Source organism: Vidua macroura, chromosome 24, assembly GCF_024509145.1.
Source record: "Vidua macroura isolate BioBank_ID:100142 chromosome 24, ASM2450914v1, whole genome shotgun sequence".
Classification (NCBI taxonomy): Eukaryota; Metazoa; Chordata; class Aves; order Passeriformes; family Viduidae; genus Vidua; species Vidua macroura.
This window is the reverse complement of record NC_071594.1, coordinates 6,077,949-6,103,957: the sequence shown is the minus strand read 5'-3', so window position 1 is coordinate 6,103,957 and position 26,009 is coordinate 6,077,949. Positions and strand designations below refer to the sequence as shown.

The 26,009-nt window shown below is 58.9% G+C and overlaps 1 protein-coding gene across 1 annotated transcript in view; it reads left to right on the top strand.

Annotated features, from left to right (window-relative positions):
* GRM4 (glutamate metabotropic receptor 4) overlaps nucleotides 1-26,009 on the top strand; it is a 34,729-nt gene that overhangs the window by 518 nt on the left and 8,202 nt on the right. Inside the window, exons 2-8 of the mRNA XM_053998362.1 lie at nucleotides 5,672-6,448; nucleotides 12,445-12,661; nucleotides 18,872-19,007; nucleotides 20,996-21,150; nucleotides 21,590-21,730; nucleotides 24,994-25,194; nucleotides 25,843-25,979. Coding sequence (XP_053854337.1) covers nucleotides 5,930-6,448; nucleotides 12,445-12,661; nucleotides 18,872-19,007; nucleotides 20,996-21,150; nucleotides 21,590-21,730; nucleotides 24,994-25,194; nucleotides 25,843-25,979 — 1,506 coding nt within the window. The 5' untranslated portion in view covers nucleotides 5,672-5,929. The remainder of the gene's footprint in view (nucleotides 1-5,671; nucleotides 6,449-12,444; nucleotides 12,662-18,871; nucleotides 19,008-20,995; nucleotides 21,151-21,589; nucleotides 21,731-24,993; nucleotides 25,195-25,842; nucleotides 25,980-26,009) is intronic.

Genomic DNA, 26,009 nt, shown 5'->3' with positions numbered 1-26,009 from the left:
AGGGGCGGGTGGCCGTGACCGCGGCCGAGCCGCCGGCGGGGGCTGCCCTCGCCTCGCCGCAGCGGGCAGCGCCCGCAGAGCCGCCGCAGGGCAGGGCAGGGGGGACAGGAGAGCGGCGAAGGGCTGAAGGCGCTTCCCTTGTCAGCTCGGAGGGGCTATGGGGGGTACGACCCTTCCCCGGCGCCGGAGCGACCCCTCGGAGGCACCCCTGGGCCGGGCAGAGCCCCGCTCCGGCGCGGGGTCGGGTTCCTCTCCCGAGCGTTCTCCCGCTCCTTGGCGCTCTCCGGGCGAGCGGATCTGAGGCGTCGGGAGCCGCTGGGGAAGTTGGCAACCGTGAGAAAAAAACGGAGAACTCTCCCACTGCCTGCCCGGGTGCAGCCCCGCCAGCCCTCCTCCTCCTCCTCCTCCTCCCCCTCCTCCCCGCGGTGTGATGAGTTTGCCGTGCTCTGCCAGCCGGGTGATTTTCCGTGGGCTGCTCCGGCGCTGGGGGATGCCCGCTGCCTTCGGCGGCGGCTGCGACGGAGAGGCTGCGGGTGAGTCACCGCCTTTGCCATCGCCATCGCGCTGCAGGTGACCTGTGGCTCGGGGCTCGGCGGGGGTGGCACGAGGCAGGGCTGGCGGTCACCGCAGGAGCCCACCGGCAGTGGCCGTGTGCCCCGGGCAGGGCTCGGGGAGGAGGGGAGGGATGGAAGGACGAAGAGAAGGAGCAGAGCTGATCTGTTGAATGCAGCGAGGAGCTCGGGAAAACACCACGACAACTGCCGAAAGAAAAAGCAGGTTTCCTTCCCCGCGGTTGTGCCCTGTAAGCAGCGCTATCCGCCACCAGGCAGCGGGGGATGCGCTCGGGGATGAGCCGGGCAAGGCTGTGGCAGGGGGAGAGCTGGGACAAGACCCTTTTCCCTGGGACCTGCCACCTCTGCGCCGGGAGCTCGCATCATCCGATGCGATGTGCAGAGATCCCGCCTGATTGTGGCCAGCCTGGCCGGGCTGGAGGGGCAGTGCTGCTGGTGGGGGTGGTCCCTCTCTGTGACAGCAGAGGGTCCCCACGGGCAGTGATGGCTCCAGCTGCCCCAGGCTGGGGGGCTACAGGCAAAACACTCCTGAGGATGGCATCAGGCACTGGCTTAGGTGTGCTGAGCTGCACCCCGGGGTGTCGGAGCAGCATCAAGGGGATTTTCCCATGGGAATCCAAGCTCGAGCGGAGCCATGTTCTGGCCCCACATCCCAGGGGCCACCATCGCCCTGCGGAGGAGCCTAACGGCTCCCCGAAAAAGAGCATCACGTGCTTCAACTTTGGCATCAGGCAGGAGGAGGATGGATTTGTCAGCTCAGCCACCCCCTTCCAGCTCTTCCCAGAAAGGCAACGGCTTGAAGAAGTGGCAGGTCCTAATTATAACATACGTGAACCTGCGCCCGTCGCCCTCCCCGGCTTCGCGCCCGCTGCGGGCACCGGCTCTTCCTCCCGGGCGCTGCGTCTCACGGAGGGTTTTCCTCCCTGCAGTTCCCTGGATGGCCCCGCACCGAGCCTGGCTCAGGATGGGGGTCTCTGGAGTCACCGCCGGGGGGGTGTGGGCAGGGGCTGGCACTGCCAGACCGCAGTGTCGGGGCGTGGGTGTGATGGGGAGCGGGGACACCGCGCGCTGCCGCGGGCGCTGCCGGGCACCGGCAGTCAGGCCGCGCTCTCGCTCGGAGCCAGCGCCGTCCCAAATTGCAGATGGCGATAAAAAATTAATTGCGGGATTCTGCTGCACGTGGCAGGAGCGGGGACCAGCGGCGGCTCCTTCCCTCCCTCCCTTCCAGCCGCTGCCGCTGGAGCTCTGCGCTGGCTGCCCGCGGACACCTCGCGCCGCCTGCCCGCAAGGTGAGCTGCTGTTCTCTCTCCGCTTGCTCCGGGGCTGGATCCTGCTCGCCTTCCCCCCCTGCCGCGCCATCCCATCCTTCAAAGTGAGGGATTAGCCCTGACCTGCTTGGCAGCAGGAAGGAGGCGGAAGGAGAGGGCTTGCTGCAGTTAAGGACATATATAAATATGGTGTGATAAATATTCCCTGGATCTCATCTGCGCCCTACGGGAGCACTTTTGGCTGGACTTCAGCGTCCTTCAGGAGATGCTCCGGGGCACTGAGGTGGGTGGTCATACCCAGCTTTTCCCCACCGTGGGGCTCTGAGCCGGCTGCTGGCAGGACCTGGTTGCAGAGAGGACGAGTTGGCCCCTTGGTGATGGGCTTGGGCTTGTGCGAGCGTTGTGCTATCGGTTCATGCATCATTCGAGAGGTTGCTGGGCAGGGGCTGTGTTTTGGAGCTCGCTGGGGGGGTTTGGATGGCACAATCCGGGGTCTCTGCTCACTGCTGCCTGCTGAGCCGTGGCCTTGCTTCTCCGAGCGAACGCCGGGGTACTGGACCTGAATGCTTAAGGTTTTGTCTGTCAGGAGAGAACTTAACCTGGCGTCCCCTCCCTCTGTCCACGTCTCAATTCTGCTCTACTTCATGGAGCTTTTGCAATTAAAAAGACCAGGAGCCAAGCGAAGTACCCTGTGGCTGCTTGCAAGCGGGAAGAGTGAGTGTACACTAATTGGGATATTGTGCTGCCTGCTGGCTGGCCCTGCTTGCTGGAAGAAGAGCAGGTGGGGAAAGAAATAGCCTTGATTTTCAAAAAGATGCTGTGGAGCTGGTAGGAACCAGTGTGGCTTAAGCTGGCACAGCCCTCCCAGTGCCAGGGCTGGGCTGGAGTCTCTGGTGCTGGTGGAACTGGGCTCTGGCAGCTGGGGATGGGTGCAGGTGAGTGCTGGGTGCTCTTGGCTGATTATTGCTGCATCTCCCGGGCTGTAACCTGGGTTTGATAAGCCCCAGAAAACCCTCTGGCTTTGAACTGGGAGATGATGGATTCTGCTGCAGGCAGAGCTCTGGGGAGAGGGGTCTGTCCGGAGTGTGTCCACCACAGTCCAGCTCGGGCAGTGCTTGCGGGGACGTGCAGGAGGAGCTGCGGGAAGGAGCCACAGAGGTGATGCCTGGGGTGGCCGGTTGCTCCTCCGGGCACTGGAGAGGGTTTTGCAGCAGGAGATGTGGGGGAATTTTTAATCAGAGTTTGATTTAATTGAATCACAGAATGGTTCGGGTTGGAAGGGACCTTAACGCTCATCCAGTTCCAGCCCTTGAAATGGGCAGGGACACTTCTCACTAGACCAGGTCGCCCCAAGAGGGGCTCGCCTGCCCAGCTGAGCCCTCTCCTGTTCCTTCCAGGGCCCTCGGTGGCTGGCGATGCCGGTGGCCCGCTGGCCACCACTAGAGGGGGGCAGGATGCCACCGTGCTGCCCGGCCCCATGTCCGGGGTGCCGGCACCCGCAGGGCTCTGCCTGTCCCGGGGCAGCAGCTCCCTCTGCCCGGGCGCTGCTCAGCCCACCCTGGCTCGGGCAGGGCATGACCCACGCCCGGGCTCTGGAGATCCCGGTTTGGCTGGTGCTTGTGCCACCTCCCAGATGCGGGTCGGGCTGCGGCACAGCCGGGATGAGGGCGATGGGAAGGCTCTGTCCTCACCGATGCTGTGCTGGTGGAAGTAGGAGAAAGCAGAATTGTTCCTTCCTTCGGGGCTGGGTTAAGCACCATGCTGAGTGATGATCCCACCCTGTTACTGCCACCCTCGGGGTGCCCCTGTGGAGCTGTGCAGGTGGGGCAGGAGGGCAGGTGTGGCCCCTCACTGCCTGGTGTGTGTGGGTAAGGCTGTTCCCTGCTCCGTGAGCACCTGCTGTAGGCAGGTGTCTTCTTCCAGATGTGCACCTCCCTCCAGATGTGCCCCTGGTGGAGCAGCTGCTTTGGAGAGGCTCAGGCATGGTGGAACCAAGGTCTGGGCTGTGTGGAAGCAGTGACCTGTGTGTGGCTGAGGAGCTGCTGGGGGCAGGTGGAGGGGACAGGGGTGCTCATCTGTCACCCCTTCCTGGGCCGTTTGCAGCACGGGTTCCATCTCCCCCGATGATTCCGTGAGGGATCCGAACCAGCTCCCTCCTCCTCTCCCCATTATTTGTGCTTTCTTCTTGCCTGCCGTGATATTTTTACCTTCAGTTCGTTCAGATTATATGATCAAAGGAGCCACAAAGGGGAGAGAACAGAGAGGGAAAAAGCTTAAAAGAAGAAAGGGAAAGGCAGTGGGCTCTGGGGGCACTGCCAGCTCTGCGGGAGCTGCCGTGGGCTCTGAGGGTTTCCCTGGGAGCCAGTCCATGGTGTGAGCATCCCACCTTTGATGGGCAGAAATGTTGCAGCTCCGGGGATGAGGGTGGGAGAGGTGACCTGCTTTTGGCTGGTGCGGGACTCTGAAGCTGGCTGTGGTGTCTGAGCATCCTTCATCTCCCCATCCTCCTCCTCCCCAGCACGGGCAGAGCCTGACCTGCTCCCAGGCTGTGCAGGAGCCACATTCCCCTGCTCCGTGCCCACTGGTGATGCGTGGGGTGGTCCTTGCAGAGGGGCCAGCACCATGCAGGGGCCTGATCCCTGTCCCTGACCCCCATCCGAGCGGGGCTGCGCTCCCAGGGGCTCTCCTGGCAGGTTGGGGCGGGGGTTTTGCTGCAGCATTCCCAACCTCCTGCCTTTGGAAGCACAGCGCTGGGCAGCGGGTAATTCTGGTTCCTTAAAAGCCCCGGCTGTCAGAATCGCTTTGGAGATGGGCCTTCAAGCAAGGCTGCGGCGGGCGGGGAGGTGCATAATTTATGGAGGTGAGTTGAAGCCAGGGTCCTCCTGGCTGGGATGGCTGCGGAGCAGGAGCACCCTTGGGGCTGGTGAGACTCTGTCCAGCAGCCATGGGCTTGGGTGCCGGCTCTGGGCTCGAGCTGAGATTAATTTAAGCTGTTTCCTTGGTCTCACTGCTGCTGCTCGTCCTGCCTGGGGAATGCATTTGCCTGCTCGGCTCCTCGCTGCTTTTGGTGCCTGCATTAATCATGCACTGCCCTCAGCATCCATCAGCGGCTGCTGGGAGACCACGGCGGGGATGGGCATGAGGGCGAGCCTGCCTGGGGGGGAAACTGAGGCAGGGGCTGTGCTGCTGGGGTGGGGGCAGCTCAGGTGCTGTCGATATCAGCTGCTGGAAGCCGTTGATAACGGAAGCAGCTGCTGGCTCAGGAATCAGTGGCCTGAAGGGAGAGCAGCAGGAGCGCAGTGCTCTGGGTTGTGACTCGGATCCGGAACGCTGGGTTTTGCCAGTGCCTGGCTCTAGCTGAGGATGCAGACCTCAGTTTGTGGGGCTTAAGACAAGTGAGCTTGTGGAAGGGGACTGAAAAACCCGCTGGGAAAAAGTAGGGGTGTTTTAGGATAGGCAGGGACCAGGCTGGGAGTGTGTGTGGGGTTTGCCCACTCCGACACTGTCTTGGGACTTGTCCCACCCTCTCAGTTCCCTTAAGAAGGGACAGGCTGGGACAGGGTCTCAGGGCCCCCTCTGAGCTGGTCGCTGACCTGTGCTGCTCTGTGGCGCAGTGTCCCCGAGGCCCTGACCAGCCCCTCTGCCCGGATGCAGTTTGGCTGAGCCAAAACCCCTGGCATGAATCAAAGACCCAGTGAATCCCGAATCTATTTTTTGCAATAACCCCCGGTGCTTATTTCCACCATCTCCCTGATGAAATCCCAGAATAGCCAATGTCCTCTTCCTGCTCCTGCCTAATTTTCTCTCTCCCCTTTTCTCCGTCCCTCCAAGGTCCCTGGAGGAAGGACCCGAAGCTTTGCGTGGGCTCGTGTCTCTGCCGCTGTCTCTCCTCTCTGGTGTAGCCATGCAGACCCCGGCGCCCTCCTGCATCCCGACCTCCCGCTGCTCCCCCGGGGCCGGCAGCACCGTCGGGAGCCGCTGACGGAGCCGCAGCGGGATCCCTCTGGAGCCATGCCGCCCGCCCGGCCCGGCCCGGCCCCCTGAGCGCCGCGTTCCCGGCCCGAGCTCTGCCCCAGCACGGCCTTGGCGATGAGCGGGGGTCACTTTTGCATGGAGCGTTTGTCCTTCTGCCTCCTCCTGAGTGCCTGGAGCTGGGGGTGGGCGCCCGGGGGTGCTGCCAAGCCCAAAGGCCAGGGCTACCCGCACATGAACTCCATCCGCATCGACGGGGACATCACGCTCGGGGGGCTCTTCCCCGTGCACGGCCGGGGCGCCGAGGGCAAAGCCTGCGGGGAGCTGAAGAAGGAGAAGGGCATCCATCGCCTGGAGGCCATGCTCTTCGCCCTGGACCGCATCAACAACGACCCCGACCTGCTGCCCAACATCACGCTGGGCGCGCGCATCCTGGACACGTGCTCGCGGGACACGCACGCCCTGGAGCAGTCGCTGACCTTCGTGCAGGCCCTCATCGAGAAGGACAGCACCGAGGTGCGCTGTGTCAGCGGGGGGCCCCCCATCATCACCAAGCCGGAGCGGGTGGTCGGCGTCATCGGCGCCTCGGGCAGCTCCGTGTCCATCATGGTGGCCAACATCCTGCGGCTCTTCAAGGTAGGGCTTGGCCAGGTGAAGAGAACTCCTCGGCAAAACCCCCGCGGGCGCTCTGGCGGTGTTTCTCCTGTGTGTCTCTTCCTCCACAGCTGGGGGGAGGCAGAGATGGTGCTGTTAAAATGCTTCTCCTGCCTCCCCCAGGTCCCCGGGGATCCCTTCCTCCTTCCCTCTCCGGTGACGACACTTGGAGCAGGAGGATCTTTGTCTCATCTCCCCCGGCTTTGTGGCGCTGGTGCTCCCGCCCCGTGGCGGGGGCTGGATGGGAGGTGGGCTGAGGGTGGGTTTGGTTCTGGGGGATGCTCCTTCAGGGGTGTGGGTTATACCCCAAAATGGAAATCCCACCTGAGCCAGAGGGCTGCAGGCAGCGATGGCCGATGGCAGGGGACAGCTGGGGCTGCTCTGCTCCAGTCCAAGGGGACATCAGCCAGGCTGGGGACGCTTGTCCTGTGCCACCAGCCCCAGAGGTGCTCAGGCTGTGGTGGGGTGAGTAGGGCTCTTCCTCCTGCTCTGTGCCAGCCGCAGGAATGCCGAGGAGTTGATAATTCCTTTCCCCCTTGATGTACACTTATTTATCCACAACCACGTCCCTGGGCTGCAGCGTGTGTGAACAAGAATCCCTCTGCAGAAATGAGGGAGAAAAGTAAATATTCTGCACCTCCAGTGGCAATGGGGGCCCCATCCCATCTTGGCCTTCTCCCAGCACCCTGAAACCCCTGTGTTCTGCAGGGTTGGTGCTGTTTCCCCCTCTGTCTTTCCCCTCCTCTTCCTCTGCCAGCCCAGCGTGCTGAGCCGGGTCCCCTCCTGGGAGGGCTGGAAGCTGTTAGTGAGGACGGAAGAACCAGATCGCTGATGGAGTTTGATTTTTCTGGGTCTCTTTTTTTTTAAAAACGTGTTAATGTTCCAGGCGACGAGTGAGAGGGCTATTCAATAATTAAAATAATATAAATTAGAGAGAGTGGGAGGAACTTAAAAGCTATTTGCCAAGACAAAAAAGATTGAATACTTGCTCTGGAGAGGAGGAGGGAGGATGGCAGTGGGGAAGGAGGCAGGAGAGTGACAGTCAGAATACTCTGAGGCAACTGAAGTCTTTCTAGGTTCTTTTGTTTTTTTCCCCTCACCCTTCTCCTCCAGTTTTGGTCCTTGGCAAAGAGCTGTGACCTGTTCAGAAGGACGTCACTGAGCTCAGGTGCAGCCCTGCCCCAGCTGAGCAGCCAGGCGCTGGTGCTGCTGCTGCTGCATCCTGAGCCCCAGGAACTTTAATCCAGAGCTGATCCCAGCCCAGTGGGGCAGGGAAGAAATGCAAATGGGGGAATGAGCAGGTAGAGGATGAAGACCTCAAAACCTCTTGGGAGAGGAGAATAAGGAAAATCTCAGCCTTTCCTAGACAGCAGTGAATCCCAGTGTGGGGGTTGGTGCCCTCCTCAGTGGTCCCAGCAGAGGGACACCATTCCCACGGGATTGGGGTCGTGTCTGGGCACAGCCATTCCTGCAGCAGGCAGGGGCTGGGGGTTTGGGGGCTCTGGCGGCTCTTCCCCCCGCCATGACCCGAGTGCTGCTGCTGCTCTTTTGTTATTCAAACACTGCTTTTATGGCGGGGACATGCTTAAAATGAGAATAAGGCGACTTCCATTTCACGCCGCCGCTGACCTTTAAGCGTGGGTGACTCTGCTCCGAGGTTCAGCAAAGCGCTGGCTGCCTCGGGCACAGGCAGCTGCCTCTGCCCATTCCCTGGGGCATGGCACTTGCTGGAGCTCTGCTCCCGCTTGGCCCCGTGTTGCTGTGTCCCTCCTGTCGCCCTCAGTGCTCCCCCAGCATGGGGACGTTGGCAGAAAGTGCTGGGGGGTGGCACAAGGGGACCCTCCCTGCAGGGTGTTCCAAGTGCCCCCTGAGCGCTCCGGTTTCTGGAGTGCTCAAGTGGTTCTTGGGGAGGGCTCCAGCACATCTGGGAGGGCTCCAACACATCTGGGAGGGCTCCAGGATATCCAGCAAGCAGCAGAGAGTGAATCAGAGTCCACCAAGGTGAGGAGTCCACACCAGTCCAGCGCAGCAGCCCCCCCAGCTTTCCCCCTTCTCTCCTGTAGCCATGAGCACCCTGCAGGTGGCTGTTCCTGTCTCGAAATGATGCTCTCCCTGCTGTGGTCCCCTTGTCCCATCCCACACTCCCTCCTGTGCACCTCTCCCTGCTCCATCCCTGCACAGCCCCCAGCCCTCCCTGCTAGGCCGGCCTTGCTCCTCCCTGCCAGGGCTTTTGTCGCTCCTGCACTACATAAATAAATAACGGGTCCTTCGTTAGCTGCCGCCTCCTAATTAAAGCTGTACATCAGTGGAACAACTTGCAGATGTGGCATCCTCTGTCCAAGCTGGTTTCATCACTCCTCGTCGCTCTGCCTGCAGAAAACCCTTTCCCCAAATCTGTGCTCTGGGCTCCGTGTGATGGCATCTCCCTGGCGTCACTGCCAGAGCGCTCTGGCACCTTCCAGCTCCTTCCCACCCCTTGCTGCTGCCTCTCCAGCCCCAGCTCTACCCACAGGCTCCTGAACCACCACAGCGGTGATGGTGTCAAGGAAACCAGGCCCTTCTCCTGCAGCTGGGATCCCCTGAAAGGGATCTGAGGTGCATTTTTCGTCCCTGTCCAGAAAGAGCTGTGACAAGGTGGAGCCCAAGCGCCCAGCGTGGGGTGAGCAGCCAGAGGACGGGTTTGACACGTGCCAGGCACTTTGAGGTGGCTGTTTCCTCTCCGTGGCAGCGGGTGCAGGCGCTCTCTGCAGCGCTGGGCTGTTGTACAGCATGAATAATTCACCTGAGGACGGCGCTGCCCGCGCTGCAGCCGGGCACTCGGCACCTGCAGCCCCACCGGGCTGCGCTGCCTGGGGCTGGCAGGTGCAGAGCTGGGCCAGCCCCTGGCTCTGAGCCCCTCCTGGCAGTGCTGAGCCCCCTGGCTCGGGTCAGGGTGCCCCGAGGCTGTGGGGGCAGAGGGCTGGAGCGATTCAGGACACGCTTCCCCACTTAGCGGGTAAACAACCTTCACCGGGAAGGTGGCAGCGGCCAGGGACGCTCTGATTAATCACCCGCTGCTGCCACTTCATTTCCTTGCTCTTCACTGGGCTTATTGAAACAAATTGCAGCTGCCTGGCTCCCCTGGGCTGCCCCCAGCCCTGAGGGGTCCCTGGGCATGGCTTGTTGAGGAGGAGTGGTACAGGTCTGGCAGGGATCAGGGACGGCATCCTCCTGTGCCTGCTGTGCTTGCTGCAGTTTTAGTTCTGCCGTTTCCTTCTCCAGGGAGATGCCAAGGGCTGCATCCTGGGCCTGACCCCGTGCCCAGGGGAGGGGCAGCAGGATGGGGCTGCAGCTCATTCCATGCCGGCACTGAGTTCCGAGCAGCCCCGCTCAGCCCCTCCCTGCCCCAGCCCCTGCGGTGCTTTACGCTCTCCCTAATTAAAAGCTGCCATCCAAATGGCTCGATGATGGAAATTCTAATTAAATCAATTCCATCTTGTCGGCAAACCAGGGCTTTGCATAAGATATGCATGAAATTAATAATTATGGGGAGGGAATTAGCTGCTCCTGACCCTGGATCTGGCATGGGGGGGTTGGTGCAGGAGCCTCTGCTTGTGGGGTGCTCCTGACCAGTGTGCTCAGCTCTGGCTCTGCAGTGGTTTTGGTTGGTTTTTGGTTGGTTTTTGGTTGGTTTTTGGTTGGTTTTTGGTTGGTTTTTGGTTGGTTTTTGGTTGGTTTTTGGTTGGTTTTTGGTTCTTCCTTCCTGCCTGCTCAGGGTGATATTGGCATCAGTTGTTTAAGCCTGAGCTGGGATGTGCTGAAATTGCCACCTTTGCCTAATTCTCCCCAACCTGGGGGGATTCTGTCTCCTGCTGGTGGAGAAAACGCCACAGCAGCTCCTGAGCCACGTTAATGATGGGTGATAAAGGAGGGTACCAAATGCAGCTTTCCCAGTGCATTTGAGGTCAGTCACACCAGACCATTGACCCTGGAGGAGCAGGATGACATCTCCAGCCCCGGTTCCTGCTATCCTTCTTACCCCAAGGGGTGTTTCTCCAGGCTCAGCGTGCTTCTGGGTGATGATTTTTGATTCAAAACAAGAGAAGGAAGGAGGTTTTACCCTCTACTCTTGGTGGGAGAAGAACCCTAAGAAGAACCCCAAGGAGTTCTTGGGGTGCAGGAGAGCTGGTCCTGTTAATTTCCTCAACACAATGTTTGTCCCAGGCTGGAGATGAGCCAGACAAGGGACCACCAGTGCAGCAAATTTGCAGCTGAGAGATGTTTCCAGCTCCCTCTTCCCACTGCATCCTTCTTTCTAAGAACCTTGAATTCCCTGCCTGCATTTTGCTTTTATGTATCTAAAAGGACTTTTGTCTTTTATCTGAGAAAATAGCTGGTGCCAGGAGTTGGGCTATCAAAAAGGCAGAGGGGGGAAAAAGGCAGAAGAAATCTATGAAATGGTCATTTGGGAACCGGTATTTTATTTTCACTTTCATCCAAGGCAGAGGAGCGAGAGGAAAAAAGCCCTTTCCTTTTGTTTATTAAAATACAGCTTCCAGTCCATAGCCCGTGGATCAACAGGTATTTTCTGGGCTTTGTTTTCCAGCTGAGGCTGGAGCAGGATGGGCAGGCCAGGGGTTAATCCCAGGCTGTTGGAGCTTGGGTGGGATGGCCGTGGCACGGGGAGTAGGTGGGACGTCTCCATCTCCAGTGCCTGGTGGAAGAGGTGAAACCAAAACGCTTGGCAGGGGAAAAATCACTGGGAAAGGACCCTCTGGAAGGGCAGGGGTGCATCCCTGCCCCCAGATCGCCTTTGACGTGGGCATTGCTGCTGCCTGTGCCCTCGTGGGCACGCTGTGGGCACTGCCTCCATCCTGAGCCCGTGTCCATCCTGCAGGGAAGGGGAGGGGTTGTGCTGGGAGCAGGGCCCCTGCTCCCCCCGGGATGAGCGATTGCCAGGCGAGCGCCTCACCTGCTGAGCAGAATTTTAATGGAGTCTCATGCACCGGCTCCAGTCAGAGATCCCCAACGAGCAGATCAGAGCCCCTCGGAACGGAGCACAAAGCAGATTGTCACGGGGAGTAATCCTATTTGTGCCTTGATAAAGATTCCTTCCTCTCCCTCTCCCACCCCTGCTCCATCTCTCCCTTTTTTCATCTCCTGTTTCGCAGGCAGGTAGAAGGGTGGCTGCTCCTTTCCAGGGGCCTTTTAGCATTCAGGTGGAGTCGTGGGTTTATAACACCAGAATCGCATTTAATAGAGAGAGGCAGGAGTGGGAGAGGGGAAATCACAGAGAAACAAAGGAGGAACTGGGAAATGCAGGACTGGAGGAGAATGGAGTGGGGCCAGGAGGGTTGGGACACCCAGCCCTGGTGCACATCTCATCCCTGGGCTGCAGCTCCCAGCTGGGCTCCCAGCGAGGTGGCTGGGACTTATTACACCAGCTCGGATTCCCACAGCTGGTGGGGAGAACCTGGGCTTGATGATTTAATAAGCCTTTTCCATCTTTAAGATAAACGAGGATGTGTGGTGTATTTTGGAGATGGAAAGTGCTGTGTTAGTGTTAAACATTGCCTGGTCCCACGGTGCTAAATCATTCCAGTGTGCCAGGAGAGGTGCGGTGGCTCTGGTTAATTTAAAGGGTTTTTTTAGGGCTGGGGAATGCAGGATGGGTTGGATCTGTTCTTCCTGGGGAAGAAGCCAAAGGGAGACCCTGGCAGTGCTGGCCAGGGCAGAATTATGTTTTTTTTCCTTTGGTCTTTCCCACACTGGATTTTCCAGAAACCCTTTTGGGGTCCTGCTGGGTGTTCCTGAGCTGCAGGTGGTCCTCAAGCCCTGATGTCCCCTGGAGCACCCGATGGTGGCACCTACCCCATGCTCATCCTCAGTTCCCACCTCCCTCTGCTCCAGAGCAAGGCTTTGGGACCACGGGCATGGCTGTGGGGTGGAGATCATCACCTCCTTCCCCTGATTCTGTGCCTTTCCCTCCTGCATCCCAGATCCCCCAGATCAGCTATGCCTCCACGGCGCCAGACCTGAGCGACAACAGCCGCTACGACTTCTTCTCCCGCGTCGTCCCCTCGGACACCTACCAGGCCCAGGCCATGGTGGACATTGTCAAAGCCCTCAAGTGGAATTATGTCTCCACCTTGGCCTCCGAGGGCAGCTACGGTGAAAGCGGCGTGGAGGCCTTCATCCAGAAGTCCAGGGAGGATGGTGAGTGGATCTCTCCTGGGATGGGAGCAGCTGAGACAGGAGGAGAAAAGGATGGGATGGAGGGATGTGTCTGGTTGGACTCTTCGGGCTGAGCTGGCATGGGTGGTGTGTTTTGGGGGATGGCCCTGGAGCAGTGTGGGTTTTGGGGCTGCCCAAACAAGGATCCAGGTTTTCCAGCAAGGCTTGGGACCAGCAATCCTGGGCTGCCTCCACGCTGCAGGGCAGGCTGCTTTTGGGATCCCACTCCTTGCTCCCCAGCTCCACTGAGCTGCTCTCACCCCTCCCTCTGCGCCTGAGCCACGGCGCTGAGCGCCTTCCAGAAGACAAGACTTTTACAAATACTCCCAGGTTTTAACAGGAAATCAAGTTGGCACCACCATGAGCTGCACCCAATTTTAGTGGAATTATCCCCCAGGGCAGGTGCTTTAATTTGTCTATGGGCTTTGGACGGGCGGAAAGTCCGTGCTCAGCAAAACTCTTTGGGAGGATTTGTCTGGAGGCAGAAAGCGTTTTGCTGACAGGAGCTCTGGGATGCTTAGAGGGGATTAGCAGCCTTGGGAGCAGCGCAGGAGCTTGTGGGGACCTGAACACCAACCCCAGGATGGGTGAGGAGCCCTGGGAATCGCTGCTGTGGGTGCTGCTACCACAAACGCGGAGCTGTCCCAGGACCCCAGGGAGGGGCTGGCACAGCACTGGGGTCCCTCCTGGCTCTGGCATCACCTCAGCCCCCCAGCACGGGGTGGGACAGGAGCTGAAGGATGTTCTTTGAGCCAGTTAAACCCCTGCAGGGCACAGGCTGCTGCTTATTACAGGCTTAAGTGTGTCTGAATGGCACATTAGGTTCTGGCAAAGTCAGTGGGACACCGGCCTATCTGGAGCCAGTCAAACTGCGTTATGGCCTTATAAATGGATAAAGGGAATAAAAACTTCGAGGTGACGAGCTCCTAATCAAAGCCCTATAAATAGGAGCAGCGTTAATTCCATCCCTGGCACCGCAGCCGGCTGTGCTTTTAGTATGCAGAGGAACCCATCTGGGGATCCAACTTGGGAGCTGCTCTTCAGGATTTTCACTTGAAAAGTGGAATATTTTTCACGGGGCTGTGCCTTCTGGAGGAGCAGCGTGTGGGGATGCTGCGGAGCGGTGGCTGCAGGGGACGTGTGGAGCTGCAGGTGCAAAGGGGCTGTGCTGGCTGTGTGTGACAGTGCCTGGCAGGTTTGGGGGATGTTCTGCTGCCCCATCCATGGGGGGATCTGTGGGGCAGCCGAGGGTCTGCACAGGCACGATTCAAACCCACGCTCCTCCTCCACTAAGCACCAGTAAGGAGTGGTGGTTGTGACTGGTGGTCCTGCTGCGGCGTGAGCTCTTCTCCTTTGAGATACCTGTGGTTACCACGAGCTCCTCTGACCAGATGTTAACGATCCGACGGCGTAATTGCAGAGTAAAGGAGTGCACGCAGAGCCAGAGCAGCCACGTGTTAATCCGGGGCTGTGGCAGTCCTGTAATTTGGGGATCCACATAACCTGGCGATTATGTGCATTAGTGATAATTTAGTTATCAAAAAGCAGATTTCCACGGTGCCTGCAGCGTGAGGGCAGCCCGTGTGGTGCCAGCAGTGACGCTGCGGCCCTGACACACTGCAGGAACGTGGAGATTTGTGGGAGCTGTCCGTGGGGCATGGGGTGGGCTCTGAGCTGCTCCCTGGAGCATCTCCCTTGGGAGCGATGTGGGGTGTCAGCCACACTGCTTGCCCATGAATAATGGTGAGGCTGGACCAAAAACGTGCTTTTTCTTTTATTTTTTTTCCCTTTATTTTATGTATTTAAACCCCCCCAGCCGTGCCATCTGTGGTGGCAATGCCAGGCTGGAGGAAGAGCCAGGCTCTGCCCACTTCACCTCTCTGTCTTCCCCTGTGCGAAGGGCTCTGCTGGCACCAAACACAAGCACAGATCCATTGGGAAGGGGTGAAGGATCTCTGGGATATTCCTGGCTCTCAGTTGCATTTCTCCAGCAGCCTAAAGGACCCTGTGATTTGTCACTGCTTGCAGGGGCCTGCAGCCTGTCAGAGGGACGGACAGCGCTGCCAGCTGAGTGAGGATCTGGCCTGTGCCAGGCTCTGGCTGGCTGTTAGTCAAGTGGAGATTCCCCGTGGGGGTGTTTATGCCAGGGGAACAACCCCAGCCCCATCCCCATCCCCCCGTGCTGGCTCTGCCTGGGGGTTCCTCACCCACCCGGCTCAGGGTGAGCAGCTCCCGCTCTCCTCCCCACAGCGCTCTGCTTCATTTCTCATGCCAAGCCTGAGCCTTCAGAGTCGGGTTTTATTTCCATCAGGCAATAATGCTCATTGCTGTCGTTAGCAGCTCGCACTCAAGCTGTTTGCTTTCTGATGCATTATCAACTTGACCTTCAGTTTCAATTTTTAGCAGAGCCTCACGCTGAAGCTTCGCAGCGCAGTGGAAAACGGTTCTGCTTGAGGCACAAAGCGACCTCCGACAGCCATGCAGGGAGGAAACTCGCCCTGGAGATGGGTTATTCTTGCAGCTGGGGCTGGCCCTGGGCTACCACAACAGGCTGACCTGGGTGGCTGTTACATCTTTATTCATTTATCTTTTTCTCTTTATCCGTGTTTGCGGTGGCTCTGGCGATGATGCTGTTGGCCCCTGGTGGTTGCTGGTGGCTGCACTGGTGGCTGGAGAGTCCTTGTTCACTAGAGCTCTGCTTTTTGGGTTTTAGCACTGCAGAGATGTTCAGTCTGCAAGGGATGTGTTTTCTTCAGCCATTTTAAAGTGTTTTAAGTGCATTCTGCTCCCAACATCCCTCCTGCTCCCCCAGAGCATCCTGCACTGGCAGTGGCTGCCAGCTGGATTTCCACTGCATGGCAGGGCCAGCATCGGGGTGTCCCTGGTGTCCTCACCTCCAGCCCCTCTGTCCAGCATTTCCCCATGCCCCTGACCTGTGGCATCACTTTGGTGGTCGGGCAGACCCACCCAGGACCCTCTGGCTCTGCGTCGTTGAGGTCTCTGCTCTCTCTCCAAGCTCTTGGAGATGAGGGCTGGGATGGATGTTTGTGTGCTGGAGCAGGTGTGTGCCACACCTTGGGTCTGTGAAGAGGGGAATATTCCCAGCCCAACCCCTTAGTCACGTACCTGGATCAATCTTGCTGCCGTTCCCCCCCTGTATTGTTTCATCCTTCACTAAGTTTTTTAGTTAGGAGCCTGATGTATAACTGTGATGCGTTTGCTCATCCCCATGTGACATCCCTGGCTGTCTCTCTCTGGTTCCAGCCGGGTTCATTACTCGCGGTGGCTGCACCAGGAGATCGCCCCCAAAAAGCCACTCCCAAATCTTGAGGCAGGAGCTCTGACCGCAGCCTTTCGCTCTCACCACGTGCAGGACAGGGGGCAGATCTCTGTCCCTGAGGGCTTTTTCTGTAATCATTTGCTTCCTGGAGGCTTTGGAGCGACACAAACAATGAGTCGCGGGGCAGGGGAGCAGCGCAGCGCTCCCAGTGAAGGCTCTGGGCTCGGGAATCTCCTGGGAAGGCTGGAGTTAGGAGGGGAGCTGGGAGTGGGAATGCCATCGCTGCCGGGCTGTGCAGAGCCTGATCCCTCCCCGGGGTGACCAGGACTGCCCGGGGTGGGGGGGAACATCCACGTGGCTGCTCCAGCAGGGCTGAGCCGGTCCCTGCTTTACCCCCTCAGGCAGCTCCCTGCTTGCTGCAAGCTCGGCGGGCTCTGCGGGAGCGCTGGCTGAGCCCCCTGAGCCAGGAGCTAATTAAGCACCGGCAATCAAGAGGGGAAGCCGGAGTGGCTGCGCTCCCACGGAGCCGTAATGGTGGAGATTAAACCCTGACCCGTGTTTGACAACAGGCGCTACCCCCAGCGGCACCAGCAGAGTCCCCGCGGCCCCGGCGGTGCCGGGGGAGGCGGGATCCCACCGGGACCGAGGGATTCGGCCGCGTGCCTGAGGATGGCGCAGGCAGCGTTGGAAGGGGAGGTTTGGATGTGGCTCAGGCTGGGTTTTCCAGGCTGTTTGTTGCGGCGAGTGCCCCGAGTCCTGTGGCACCAGTGACTCGTGGGATCTCCTCCGACTGCCTGGCCCCAAGCTGCCTCCAGCAGCTGCCCGTGGGAAGTGTGGGCCTGTTCCCCCCATCCCTGCTCCTCTTTGTTCCTTTCCCAAGCTGGGGGAGGAGGACAGGGGTCCCCATGCCTCACCTGCTGCCTTCTCCCAGAGTCACACCTCGTCCCAAGTCAGGCAGCAGTGCTGTGCCATCCTACTGGTGTAGGGAGAGTGGTCACCTCCTCGCCATCACTGCCACCTCCTCACTTTGATTTCTGGCTTTAGAGGAGTGTTTTGACTAAATGGATTTTTGTGCGAAGACAGTGGGAGCATCACTTGGCAAATCCCCTTCCCAAACCACACAGCCACTGCCCCTCTGACACCCTGGACTTCTTGCTGTTGGTGATTACGTTTTCATTAATTAAGAGGATCAAAACATTGTCAGCATCTGCTGTGGGAAGCAGGGGCTCCCTGGCCCTGCAGGCTGTCACCTGGAGGAGCTGTGTTCCTCGTTAGTTTGATTTAACGAAGCAGCCGAGTCACGTCATGGTCATTTCTGAGCTGCCATCGATTTAGCCTCGTTTATTATGGGCCCATCTCCTCTGCCACGTGTGCAGGGAGATGTTCCCTAGCACGAGTGGCTGGTGGCACGCAGGTGTGTGCCCGTGCCAGCCCCCAGCTGCCACTCGTGTGTGTGAGCTCCCGCCTGGCCGTGCCAGGGCTTTTGGAAGGCTCTCAGTGTTTGCAAACTGCTGCTTTTGTTGGATTTTCTCCATTGATTGCCATGGAAACTGTAATTAAACTGCACGGTGGCCCCTGGCAGTGTGCTGTGACACCCTGGCCTGGCCGGGGGCTCTGTGGTGGCCAGGGTGAGTGTCCCCAGGCTGGGACATTCCTGTGCTGCTGGCGCTGCCAGCTGCTGCCCGCCTCGCCTGGCTGATCTGTCTGTTTATCCAACTCCCTCCTCTCCATCCATCTGGCTCCCCATATGGGGAACAAGCAGCAAATTGGCCCAATTTCTTACCACAGGAAAACAAACCCCCAGAAAGTCCCTGGAAAGCCCTGACCAGTGGGTCCAGGGTGGGCACGCTGTGCCCCATCCCTGCAGCTCTCCCTGCCTGCTCGGCACCCAGCGCATCGCTCTCCTCTTGGGTTTTGGCTGCAAGGGGCCAAATTTTCCCAGTTTTCCTGCAGCCCCAGTAGGGAGCAAAGTCTCCTGGAGCCTGTCCTGTCCTGCTCCTCTCCAGGGCCGTGCTCTGGGAGTCTCTCCCAGCCCTGGGTGGTAATTACGCTGACCTTTGCTTAAGCTGTGCTCTGTTAGTGGCAGGAGGCATCAGGCATGTCATTTACTATGCAAATTGAGACCATCAATTACATCCAGAAGGTCCCGCAATGTTTAATTCTCTCTCCCATCTCTCTCTTTATTGACATCTGCAGAAATGCAGGAGCAGGAGGGCTGTGGTTTTTTTGGAGCTGGAGGTGGGAGCCCAGCAGTGAAGTGTGGGGGCTCTTCCAATTGTCTCTAATTTTCATTGCCTGCTTTTTGCAATGGCTCCTCGGAAAGCTGGTCTGGAACTTGGCCAGTGCCATTGGGATGGGAACAAACCCCTCTGCAGGGCCTGGCTGCTCGGCACTGAAGGGCTTGTCTGCTCTTCCCATGGGATGGTTCTGCTGGAGTTTGACCATTCTGTGTGCAGAACCCTTTCCAAATCCTGGGCTGGGGAGGGGCTGCTGCTTGGAACTGGCTGGGAAATCCTCACTGAGCCGCTGGGATGGACTGTGTGTCTGTCCTGGGGACATCTGGAGTGTGATGTGGTGGTGGTTGAAGGTGACAGGTACCAGAGGAGTGGGTGGGAGGCAGAGAGAAGCTGTGGAGATACAGGGTGGGAGGGAATGTGGTGCAGAAGGGCTGAGCTGGGGGAAGAGGAGGGGTGAAGGCAGTGACCTGGGAGAAGAGGGGTAAGGGGAGAGCTGGGGGCCTGTCCCAGGGGTTGGGTGGTGGCCACGAGGTCTGGTCTGAGGAGATGGTGAAGTGCTCAGCCCCTTGGTGGGACTGCTGGAGAGACCCAGCTTGGCCTGTCCTGCGAGAGGGGCCATCCCCAGGGGACAGGGACTCGTGGGGTGTCTCAGTGCCAGGGCTCTCTCTGCTGCAGGCGGGGTCTGCGTGGCCCAGTCCGTGAAGATCCCGAGGGAGCCCAAGCCAGGGGAGTTTGACAAGATCATCCGCCGGCTCCTGGAGACCTCCCACGCCCGCGCCGTCATCATCTTTGCCAACGAGGACGACATCAGGTGTGGAGGGGGGTCTGGGCAGGGATGCACTGGGATGCACTGGGATGCACTGGGATGCACTGGGACGTGTCTGCAGTGGGGAGAGGATGCACTGTGTGGCGTGGCAGGGAATGTCTGCACTGGGGACCCACTCAGAGCGGCCACCTGGCAAGTGGCTGCCATCCAACCACAGCCACACAGAGCCCACGGAGGAAAATCCCACTTCCCATCGGTTTTGGCAGCCCTGGATATCATGAGCTGCTGCTTCACACCACGCAGGGGCTGCTCCCAGCTGGCCAGGGCAGGACCCAGGCACTGGTTCTGCTTTGCAGAGCAGCCCCAGCCCCAGCGTGGCAGAGGAACAGATCTAGGGGACCTTTCAGGGACATTTTGGGGACCTTCCCAGCACTCTGTGCCCAGCAGGGCCGGGGATGTGGCCGCACTCGAGGGTGATGAGCTGCTCTGCAGGCGAAGCGGCGGCTGAGGCTCCGTTGTTTATGGAGCAGAATGATTCACATGGAGCTACCCCTGATTTCCTAAGTGTCTAATTTATTAATCAGCAAACATTATGTAAATGTGGGTAAACTGCAAGTTTAAATCAGTTTACATCAGATGTGCAAACTCTCCCAGTTTCTTTTTTCCATCCTTAATAGAAATGTCTGCGGAGCTGACATCGGGTGGGGGTGAGAGGGAAAAGGGATTTACCTTGCAGGATAAATGGCAGGTCCTGTTATCAGGGCTCTGGAAACATCCAAATGGAATTGCAGCTCTGGGCAGGGGGTTCTGCAGCCTGCTTTAGCCCAGGAGTGGGGTTCTCCATGATCCTGATCCTGCATTGTGGAGCCTGGAAGATGGGAAGGACAGAATGGGAAGGTTGTAGCTGGAATTCTTGCCTAGCTCAGTTCGGGTGTCAATCACTGATCCCACGGAATTTCCTGGGCTTGCCCTGGGGAGATCCTGCCCCGCACAGGGAGCAGGGGCAGCTGGAGGTGCTGCTGTCTCAGAGTGGGACACGGGCTGTGACTGTCCTGGGGAGGGATGAGCCCGGAGCCCAGGGCAGCCTGGGCTGAGCTCGGAGCAGCCTGCACGGCTCCCACTGCACGCCTGCCTCTTCCCATCTCGTTTGCACTCTGCTGCATTTCTGTGGGTTTTTTTTTTTTTTCCTTATTACACGTTTCAAACACCATCTGGACTTGAAATGATCCGCTCCGACGCGGGGGCTGAGTCACAACCTGCCTTGGCTCTGCACGGGGAGATGGAGCTGCCCTGGGCCCCGCTCCCACATGGCTGGGGACCCACAGGAGCCCCCGAGGGGACAGTGAGCCCCGGGAGACAGAGCCCGCAGGGTCAGATCCAGGAACGCTCTGCTCCCATCCTCCCACTGACTTTCTGGCCTGGCTGGCGCTGGAGGAGTGCGCAGGCACGTCTGAGTGTCTGCACCAGGAGGGATGCTCAGCAGGGCCGATGGCATCTCCGCTCCCAGCTGCTGCTCAGCTGCCCAGTTGAGCCCAGCACAGCCCAGTTGGGCCCAGCACAGCCCAGTTGGGCCCAGCACAGCCCAGCTGAGCCCAGCACAGCCCAGTTGGGCCCATCACAGCCCAGTTTAGCTCCATTCTGGGCGCTGGCAGCACTGGCTGCTCCTCTCCCAGGGCTGGCCATGCTGGAGTACGCGCTCTCCACGCTGCTGCTTTCCCTGCCTGCTGCGGCATAACCTGATTCTTTATTTTTTTTCCTTCTTAATGTTGGGTAATTAAGGGGAATTTCAATTACCAGTCAGCAAATATGCAAATGAAGTGGGAGAAGCAGCCTGTGTGCCCAGGCTGGGAGGACAGAGGGTGCAGGAGCTGAGTGGCACCGCTGGATTTTGTGTGTCCATGTACACCGGGTTGTGCCTGGTGCTAAACTTGTGCCTGGAGCAGGAGATGCCACCAGCACTGTGCCAGCGTCCCCACTGCCCTGGGGTCAGACAAAGGAGTTGGTGGCCAAGCCTCTGCTGCTTCTTTCCACAGAAGGGTGCTGGAGGCGGCCAAGAGGGCGAACCAGACGGGGCACTTCATCTGGATGGGCTCGGACAGCTGGGGCTCCAAAATTGCCCCGGTCCTGCACCTGGAGGAGGTGGCCGAGGGCTCTGTCACCATCCTGCCCAAGCGGGTCTCGGTCAGAGGTATGGGCTGTGCTCCCTGTGTCCCCTGAGATTGCCCTCCTTAACCGCAGGTTTTGGCTGTGACACCGCCGTGGAATCACCATCATTTGGGTTGGAAGGGACTTTAAAGACCTCCTGGTTTGCCCACCAATCGCCTCCTTATTTCCCACGTGCCATGTTTTCCCTGCTCGCCCTCTGTCACCAATGTTCCTAGGGAGGCATTTCCTGTTGCTCTCAAAGTCCCAGAAAGTCTCTGCTTTGCAGAGGATCTTCCCTGAGTGGATTTTCCACTCGCATCTCTGCACAAGGGACACTTCGGACACAATCCCACCACACTCTGGTGTGTCCCCATCGCTCACAACAGCTCCCTTCCCCTCTGCCTGGGGAACTTGGCAATGAGTGATGCATCCCTCAGTCATCCTCGGGATTTATCCCCTCCATCCGCTTTCTCCCCGGGCAGGTTTCGACCGCTACTTCTCCAGCAGGACCCTGGACAACAACCGCAGGAACATCTGGTTTGCCGAGTTCTGGGAGGAGAATTTCCACTGCAAGCTGAGCCGGCATGCGCTCAGGAAGGGCAGCAGCATCAAGAAATGCACCAGTAAGAGCTTGGGGGGCTGCTGTGGGAGGTGGCGGCTCATGGGGGGTGTGGTTCTGCTTGTGAGCATGGAGTTTTTCTGATCCTGGTGGGGATCCCGATTCGAGGTTCCCAGCTCCTTCCCCAAGCCCCTCTGTGCATTTTGAGTCATTTCCAGCCAAAAGAGGCTTTAGGGACGAGTGCAGTAAACAAGGCAGCCGGGGATCTGTCTTGCTGACAGCGCTGCTGTCAGGTGATGGTTGGAGGCTTGGGGAGGTGACATGTTTACTGAGAGATGGGAGAGATTTACTGCCTGCCTGGCACCGCCTGAAGACAGATGACGGCGCCGTGGCTCGCGGGCTGCGACGTGGCAGGACTTGGGGACATTGGCGCGTCCCTTCGTCCCCTTGGGAGGGATGTCTTTGGAAGCCATCGTGTGCCGTCAGACAGAGAGACCTGGCTGTGCCTGCGAAGTTGGATGGTGAAGGTTTTGTTTTCCCCCTGCTTTCACCACTGAGGATGGGTGAGATGGTGCTTCCACATCCTTGTCCTTGCAGGCATTCCCCAAGGGTTCATCTGGTGATCTGGGTGGGTGGGAGCTGAGCAAGCAGCAAGAGCACGCCAGGAAACTGGCCCGTGGCCATGGCCTTGGGTAGCCAAGAGCTCCTCATCCTTCTCCAGAGCATCACGGAACCCTCGGCACCAGGAGATGCATGAGCAGGCCCTGCGAGTGCTGATCTCCTCATCTCCACCGTGATGCAGCTTTTAAACAGGTGATATTTCAGAGCCAAGGTGTCAGTGGAAGCAGCTGAAACTACGATGTGGCAAATGTCCTAGGAGCTGTCTGTAAATCATCGGAATTTGTCAGCAAATAAACCATCTCCCGAGTGATTGCTTGGCAGATAGAGCAGGGAACTAACGCCTGCTGAAGCAAATCACCTGCCCCTGCAGATCCACGAGCTCCTTCCTTGCAGGGCTGATGCAAACACCCGGTTTGGGGCTGTTTCTCTCAGGTTTGGGTAGAGCCCAACGTGGCCAAGAAATGCCAGCTTGGTTAGTTTATTCCACCCCAAAAACCAAACCAAAGGATCCCACTCTGAACCAGACAGCTCCTGGCTCCCGTTCCTGGATGGGAGGGCTGGGAGGAAGGTGAGGGCTGAGCTGATGGAATTCCTGATGGCAGCTGCCTGTGTTACCCCTGAGACCAGCCCTAGCACCCATCACATGTTTGCCACAAGCCTCCCACGTGGAGGGACAGTCCCTGCTCCTGGATGGGCTCACCCAGCCCAAAAACGAGGCAAGGGGTGCTGGGTGCTGCCGCCAGCACCCACAAGATTTGGAGATTCTCCATCCCCAGCTCCCCACAGATGTGCTGGGAGTGATTTTGATTAACTCCTGCCAAAAGGCAGGACCAGTGGTGTGCTGGGAATTGATTCTAATCCCGTCTCATCTGCCGCCGGGGAAGAGCTGCGTCCCTCCTCCGAGGGGGCCGCCGAGCCTCGTCACGCTCTTGAAAATTAATTACCAGCCCTGTAGAATGATGCACGACCCTGCTATTATAATCAGCAGGTCACCTCCCTTCCGTGGCCCTCATCTATTGGAGCGTGGCAGAGATTTATTGTCTCCAGGTTGGGAACAAGCCTCGGCTGTCTGCTCCTCATTGCCCCTCTGTGCACCGGCCTAATTCCCGTCTGGAAAAAAGCAGCTGGGGCCGGGGGCAAGGTGCTGACAGACAGAGGGACAGCCCCAGGGATGTGTCCTTATCTGCACTGCTCAGCCTTGGCACAGGGATGAAAAGGCAGCCTCCACAGCCTGTGCTATTGCAGTGGGTTGGATTTTGGGATGAGGTGACTGAGGGAAGCTGAGAAGCTGTAAGGGACCGGCCCCGGGCCCTGTGTGTGCCCTGGGCAGGACGGTGCTGTGGATGGTGGCAGGGCTGTGACATCCCCATGGGCTCAGCTCCCTGGACAGTCTATTACAGCTCCTCTTTTAATGGGTAATTATCTTGACAAGACAGAGTGGCCTGTCTGCGCCTTCGGAGATGAATATGGGGAAGGGCCTGAAGTTGAGGGAGAAGATTAATGACTCCTGTCAATAATGTGGAAGGAGGGATCACCTGCCGGGCTTTGCATGAGTAATCTCCACATTCCAAAAGCGTTTTTATAACTTTGAAGGATGGGCTATGAATTCACCTCCGTGATATCATCTTTTCCTGTCGGTCAGTTTGTTATCAGTTTGCTTTAGTGTCACATCAGTGGCACAGGTCCCGGCACAGGGACCTCCAGCAGGGCTCACGGGACTGTCCCCTCTTGCTGGAGCTTCATCCCACTCCCCCACAGCAGGGAAGGAAGGGGTCAGCACCTGGTGCTTGGTCCCCTGCCGTCCCCGTGAATGCCACCTCGCATTGGGTGGGTCCCTGCGTGGTGGAGCTGGAGTTAATTTTGAGCACCCTGGCGTGGCTTTCGTGCCCTCGGCTCCCTGACAAGCCCTCCTTCCCACTGGAGGCCTGGCAGGATGCCCGGCCGTGCCTCGGGGCAGGCATGGAGGGGCAGAGGCCGGAGCTCTCCATAGCCGTGGTGTCCCTTGGGAGATGCTCTCTTAGCTGTAATTAACGGCGTGCTGCGTTAATCGGTGTCTTCTGCTAAGTGATTAACATGTTTGTGGGCCCATTAAGGGCGGTTATGACAGGGGGGAAGGCAGCTGTCACTGGTAATTGCCAGATCCTTGCAGGATCCTGCCAGCCGGGGAGGCTGTGGGGTCAGCAAGGCAGGGGGGGTGACAGGGGGTGACAAGGGGAGTGGCGTGGCCGGAGGCTTTGGGAGTGAGCGGGGGACCGGCAGGCAGTGATGGATGCTTCCTGGGCAGTCCTTGACACCGCTGGTGGAGCCTGAGTTGGTGGAAACCCCTGGGAGATGAAGGAGGGATGAAGCATGCAGGGGTGAGGGTGGGATGCCGGTCACAGCCCAGCCTGCATCCTGTTGGGAGTTCAGGGCTGTCCCACGGCACGGGGACGTGACATCCTGACATCCCGAGGGCTCTTGGAAGCACAGCAGGGTGCAGCACCCACATTTTCAGAGCCTCCCAACGAGGAGGTTGGCTGGGTATTCCCCAGGGAATGTTCCTTGGCTGCGTGTCCCCTGGCTGTGCAGGTTTGGGAGCGGGGTTGGAATTTCCAGCTGCTCCAGTCCAGGGTGGGCTCGTTGCCAAGGGTTTGGGGTGCAGCAGACACATCCTGGGGGGCACGGCTGGGGCACAGGAGGTGGAACCCCCTTCCCCTGTCCCCGCAGACCGGGAGAGGATCGGCCAGGACTCCTCGTACGAGCAGGAGGGGAAGGTGCAGTTCGTCATCGACGCCGTCTACGCCATGGGACACGCCCTGCACAACATGCACAAGAACCTGTGCCCCGGCAAGGTGGGGCTGTGCCCCCGCATGGACCCGGTGGACGGCGTGGAGCTGCTCAAGTACATCCGCAACGTCAACTTCTCAGGTCTGCTGTGCCCTGGGGCGGTGGCAGGAGCAGCCCTGGGACCCGGGGGGTCTCTGCTTGTCCCCAGTGTGGGTCACGCAGCAGCACCCACAGTTAATTTGTGGTACCATTTGGCAGCGGCTGCACTGCGAATGCAGCGTGAAGGGGGGGGCAGCGGGTCTGAGCTTCCACATCTCCTGAGAGCCTTTGGAGGTTAAATCTGGCAGCAATCCTGCCCTCACCTGCTGCCCTGCCCTCACCTGCTGTCCTGCCCAGCCTCTCCCCCTGCCAGCTCCTCCCTCCCGGCTGGCAGAGGTCCCACTGCCTCCCGCTGCTCTGCCCTTGTCTGTCTCAGATCTCTGGAAGCACATCTTTGCCCTTTCTCCTTAATAAACATTTTCTGTCTGGTCCCCTTATTATTTCTATTTATCTCCACCCTCTGATCTCCTCCACAGTGTCTCTTTTATTTATTTTCCTCTCTCACTTGATTCTTCTCTTCCTCCCTTTCATTAGTGTTTATCTCCAAAATTCACTTGATTTAACTTTTAAAGCTGCTTTTCCCCCTGTCTTAGAAGAAGCAGCGAGGGGGCCAGAGCCCCCTTGGAGCCCATCAGCAGGGTGGGGGTTGCTGGGGGTGCTGTGGGTGCTGAGCCCCCCCCTTTCCCACAGGCATTGCCGGGACTCCTGTGACATTCAATGAGAACGGAGATGCTCCGGGGCGTTACGACATCTACCAGTACCAGATCAGGAACTCCACCCCTGAGTACAAAGTCATCGGGCAGTGGACAGATCACCTGCACCTCAAGGTAAGGGTGTGGTCCAAGGGGAAGGTCCTG